Genomic DNA, 6,000 nt, shown 5'->3' with positions numbered 1-6,000 from the left:
TGGCATTGACTAGCTTGAGAAAAATCTGTGTTGTTCTTTTTAAAGTAGCAAAACCACCTTCAGAAGGCACATTGTTATTTTCTTTAAAAAAAAACCCAAAAACATCCTTCCATATATCAAGTACTCTTAAAGCACCTTATGTAGAATGCTAAAGAAATAGCCTTCTTTCCTCATGGAGATCCATCCTTATCAGTTCTTTAAAACGGGTGTCTAAACTGTACAGCCATTACCACACAACTGTGTCATTCACACCGCACACAATGAGGTGGATGGGTGGGTGTGCAGACCTGATTTGACTGTTAAATATTGTTGTGTTTTCTTAAAACTCTTCTTTACAAATCACTGTATTGTTTCATTTTAAAGGTTCTTTAAAAGGGAAAGATGCCAGTAACCTGGGGTATTTTGTTTGTTTGCCCAATTGTTACTAGGCAGGTGTTCCTGTGACAGCAAGAGCGACCTTACAAGAGTATTGAGAGCTGTCTAGAACATCCTTGACTGCAAAAATGTTGAAATACCACCAAAAACAGAGGCCTGGTTGATACTTGAACTACATACAACTCTATTAAAACAAAAGAACACACAAAACGCTTCAAATATGTCCTTCTCTTTATACTTTCCAAATTCTATTTGATCCTGACAACATGTTACTATAGGCAGGACTGGCATTATTAACTTCTTTTAAAAAATATACCTGTAATGGAAAGACACGGGCTTCTCCTTTTCCTCTTCCTCCTTTTTCTTCTTGTTACAGTAACAAAAGATGTAATGCCCAGTTTAAAAACCAATATATATTGTCTTCAACAAACTTAGAAGACACTTGTAACCTTAACCACAACATATGAGAAAGAGGCAACAAACGGAGGAAAGGTCAGACAGAAAGATGCCTGAAGAGAATGTTTAGTTTCAGATCTCAGTCATTAGAACAAGACTCTAAAATCGAAGGCATAATCTGAGGGGCAAGCCTGAAACAATGAAGATGGGCAAGTGCCAGCAGTAGGGGGCTTTCTGGATATTGCCTGGTACTAAGGGAGGAGCAGGAGAGGCCAAGCCAAAGGAGCAAATGCAGACACATAAGCAGCAGCCTGGAGAGGAGAGGGAGGGGAGAAGACTCCAAAGGTGAGAGAATAAAAGGCTAAAACAGTTCCCTCAGACCCACAATCCCATCACAGGCAGCTCACTATAACTCTGAAAGAACTGTTAGCCCAAGTGCTGACCTACCCATCATATATGTTTATATCAAATAGGTGAGCCAGAAGGAAACTTGCCTCATTTACAGATAAGTAATAATGGAGAATGAAACTGCATAGCACTTATACAAAAACACTCCAAGAAAAGGAGGAAAGAAACAGGAGAAACAATAGCAGCTAAAACCATTCAAAAGAAAAAAAATGAGTCCACAGAGCACATGAAATATGTGACCAAATATACTGTCATAACTCAAAGAACTTAAGGGAACAAATAGTTCATATAGAGACAGATATAGGTGATCAGAACTACCATGGCAAAACAACCATAGGAAATGAAATACGAACTAACAGAGTTCAGAAAAGAAAGGGAAAAGAAAAAATAAAGCCATCACAGAAATCAATTAGAAGGCAAAGAGGAGATAAAGTGGAATGATTTTTCATCTCGATTAAGCAGGGATTCAAAATATAGCATTTAAATTGCTAAGCACATAATAAAGGTATAAGCATATTTATAGGCACAAAGTTAAATATAAGAATAACCAAAGAAATAATTCAATCAAATAAAACTACAATAGAGGAAAGGCAGAAGAAAGCATTAAGTATACTAATTGGACATTGCTCAATTAGTAAGGAGTCAACAGCATCTAAAAAATTAAAATGTAATTGAAAATTATAGTTAAGAAAACCACTAGTGGAAGAGGTAACTGTAGCAAACATAGGTAAAATATGTATGGTATACATTGTTTATTATTCATGTTATCCATCTCTCCCACCCTTTCTATCTGAACCCTAACTTGGGGCATATATCCATTCTTCACACAATCTTGTGCTTTACGGCAGTGGTTCTTAACTGGGTGTGATTCTGCCCCCTAGGAGACATAATGTAATGTCTGGGACATTTCTGATTCTCAGTTTAGGGTGATGCTACTGACACATAAACCATCAAATTTCAACCCACACTACAGGTTTTGCAGCTGAGATGTAGAATGAGACTGGCTCCAGACCAAAATCCTATGAGTGATCTTTCAGGCCTTACCACAGGCAGTTACAAAGGTGTTGGCCTGGCAGGCTTCATAGAATAAAGCTGATCTACCCAGTCTTCCAAGACAGTTGTAGTCAAGCGGTCAGGCCCCCCTGAGCCAGCAGGTGTTCCTAGCCCAGGCAACTCCAAAGGCCTCCTGATCAGGGGACCATGACTGAGACACATTTTAGCTGTCTTCACTGAGATTCCACTCAAGCTCAGTTTTTCCCACTCCTAACCCGTCCCCCTCCTCCTGCCCCCAGTCTCCGGGGTTCATAAAATGGCAGGAACCTTTTGTTCAGTGCTCGTCAGCAGTGAGACAGTTTCCTCCACCTGCACCACATGCCATTTGACTGACCTCGCCTAGTGCCATTCCATGACAGAAAATGGCACGAGGAGCCAGCACTACATTTCTTTTTGGCCTCTTGCTGAGATTATCACAGTAAGTGAATAAAGACTTGCTGTTTTCACTCTGGCTCACTGTCTTAACTGATGACCTCAATCCTTGCAGCTTGGCACAGGGATACTGCTCAACATTCTCAACGTGCAGGACGTCCTCCCACAATGAAGAATGATCTGGTTCCAAATACCAAGAGTGCTGAAGCTTTGGGGGAACATGACCCAGTACCATCTCCACAACCAACATTCTCCTGGAGAATGTTACTCATTCAGAAGTAGACAGACAGCCACACAGATTAGCCCTATCACACTGAAGTGAAAGTAGCATAGAATTTCATTCATACGTGGAATTTAATGAATAAATTGGACTAATAAGCAAAACAGAAACAGACTCATAGACAGACAGCAAACAGCTCTGGTGTGGGGTGTGGGTGGGGGTTATTGTTGAACAAAAAAGAAAAAAAAAGAGAGAAAGAACTCATGGGCAGGACAACAGTGTGGTGATTACAGGGGGAGGAGGGTGGGTGGATGTAGAAACAAATAATAATTTGCCATTTAAGTCACTCTCTGATTCTGGAAATAAAATATTTTAATTCACTTAAAAAATAAAAGTAGGTTCCTAACTCCCACTATGAGCACATTAACCACATTTTCACATACAAAAAGCTTAGATACATTCTACTGTTTACAAGGCATGTCTCTGTATAATACATTTACATTCATGTGAAGTATATGAACTTACATAATTGTATATATTTGTGATTTCACATCTGGTACCTTTTAAAACACGTAATATGATTATTTTCTAAAAGTCAGTTCATATATGATGATTTAAGGTTAGTAGAGTCTCTTTTGAAGAACTCTAATAGTTGTATTCATATGAGAATTCAATAATTTTTTAACTATAAATTTCAAGCTAATGCTTTAACAGTTTAAGTTACCTGACTGACAATGCATGGAATTCTTATCAGGTTGTATTGTTTGGTTTTCAGTTTCAGTCATTATAAGTGGCATATAATTAATTCTTTGTGCAAAGGAAAAAAAGCACCAAGGATAATATTTTTTTCACATCATAGATGAAATCACAACACATCTTAATTTCCCTTTAAAATCAAATCACTTGAAAAAAGCATTTATTTCAAATCCTCAATCTTTAAGCTTTCTTAGTGAAATCAATTGATACACTAGAGATAAGGATGGAGTAAAAGTAGGTGCTATGTATAATCTGTACTAACTATAGAATTCAGAGAGTCTTCTCACATTGATGATTTCTATTTCTGAACTGAGTTCCTTAGATCTAAAAAGAACTGAAAATAAATGTTACATTTATAAACTTGTCACCTATATCTCTTAAAAAATAACTCTAAGGATGACTTTCTTGCCAATTTGTGGAACAAAATTTTCCTGATGAACAAAAGCACCTTATGGTAAGAAAATATATAAAGAAAATATTTTCTACAAATTAATATACAAATTTATGCACATAAAGGTGTAGATATCCCAGCTGTATCTGTAATATTTTAAACAACACACAATAAAAAAATTTCAAAGCACATATTGAAAAAAATAACCCATATCCTATAACTCCAGTTATTAAATATTGCAGCATATATGTAATTGTAACAACTAGGGGGAAAAGTTTGTAATCTAAATGGTCAATATCTCTTTGGAAATGTACTTTTTTAAAGCCTCAAATATGTAATCCTGCCCATCAAATTTCAACCCAAGCTACAGGTTTTAGAGCCAAGATGCAATCCATGATACTGAAAGTGAGTACAGATTCTTCATTAAACAGCATTACTGGAGCCACACTGGTACAGGCCAGCTGGGCGTTCATGTTCCTTTTCTTCCCACAGGCATACAGTAAACATCATATTCAGAATGACAGATCTCTATCACCTTAAGTTTTGCTATTCATAAAATGCTAATAAACATGGTTTTAAACATTTCCAGATCATGGAAAAGGTTTCTTACCTGAAACTATACAGAGAATTCTCTAGATTTAACGTATTTTTAAATGAATACAGAGATGTATAAGAAGAAACATAAATTACTTGCTTTGACAGTTTTTAGCCAAGGCTTATCATGTTTTTTTTCCTAATGAACAGGTGATTTTTGTAAGTATAAGGATTTCTAGCTCCGGTTAAGAAGATTTTATTTCTTCTTCCCAGTGGTTTTTTTGTGTTCATGCACTTCTGTTTTGCTACTTATAATCTTTTTTCGGGTTGAGGTATTAGGAACAACTGCACTAGAAGGTCCGCTGGTAGCTAAACAAAAAAAGAAAAAAAACTATTGCTTAGATTTTCACAAGCAATCAAAGTTTAAATAAGATTGATAAGTGACAAAATAATATACTTTATGTTATAATGTAAATGAAACATTGCAAACACTTAATAGAGCATTTTTAAATTTTTAGAATTCAACACTAATACAGAAAAGTAATGTTAATGGGCTGCATTCACCAAACACATTCTTCTTTTTACTCTACATTCTTCCTGGGAAACTAATTTATTCCATCATTTTTAACTGCCGTCTATTGTGCTTACAACACTCAAATTCATAATTCTGGCCCAGGCCTTTCCCCTTACCTTAAGATCTATATATCCTACTAGAAATTTCTATATAGATATCTAACAGGAAACATAAACTTAACATATTTAAAACTGAGTTCATCATTTTCCCTATAAACATCTACTTTCTCCTACATCTCCTATCTCGTCCCTATTTAAAAAGCTAAAAGGCTAGAAAACTAGAAAATTTATTGGCTTAGGACTCATCCTTCTACATGCAAACCAACATCATACTCTAATGAGTTATCAAAAAGCAATTCTAAGCTGAGTTGCACTTCTATATAAATGGGTAAGCTCATGTCAGACCAATCTTCCTGCACGTAATAAGTATTAACTCTGAATAAAGTATGAAAACAACTACCTGAAGACACTGAAGAGTGAACAAAGGCAAGCACATACTGGAAAAAAATCAACACTTGAAAGAAGTGAACATCGTGAGATGGTTATCTCCCCCAAACCCACCCCTAACTCCCAACCCCCTTTTTAAAAGCTTTTGGCCCAAGGACAGGATCCAGTGTGCACCATGTAAAATGGCTAACACTCCAATATAAAACTCTGGCATACTAGCATAAAGAACCAGAAGACGAGTATTGGGAAACTATAGCTGCTGGAAAGTCAGAGAGCCCTGAATTCTTTGTATGAACCCATTAAATCTATGGCATGAGAAGAGCAAGCTCCAGGAATCCCAGCGAAGGCCTAAAAAAGTGAGTGACAGTGGAGCTGTCAGCCACTTCCAGGGGTAGAGTTCTGCAACTTGAGGTCAAAGTTAACTCTTTGCTTTAGAAAAACCAAAACCCACTACTCTTTGGAGGAACATAACAGA

The 6,000-nt window shown here is 36.6% G+C and overlaps 1 protein-coding gene across 1 annotated transcript in view; it reads right to left on the bottom strand.

The window, feature by feature from the left end:
* Positions 1-3,178: 3,178 nt before the first annotated feature.
* PPIP5K2 (diphosphoinositol pentakisphosphate kinase 2) overlaps positions 3,179-6,000 on the bottom strand; it is a 66,085-nt gene continuing 63,263 nt past the window's right edge. Inside the window, exon 32 of the mRNA XM_081089060.1 lies at positions 3,179-4,874. Within this exon, the coding sequence (XP_080945186.1) occupies positions 4,762-4,874 (113 nt within the window). The 3' untranslated portion in view covers positions 3,179-4,761. The remainder of the gene's footprint in view (positions 4,875-6,000) is intronic.

This window comes from Myotis nattereri (assembly GCF_964212035.1).
Source record: "Myotis nattereri genome assembly, chromosome: 4".
NCBI lineage: Eukaryota > Metazoa > Chordata > Mammalia > Chiroptera > Vespertilionidae > Myotis > Myotis nattereri.
The sequence above is the reverse complement of the archived record's forward strand: the minus strand, read 5'-3'. Positions and strand labels throughout refer to the sequence as shown.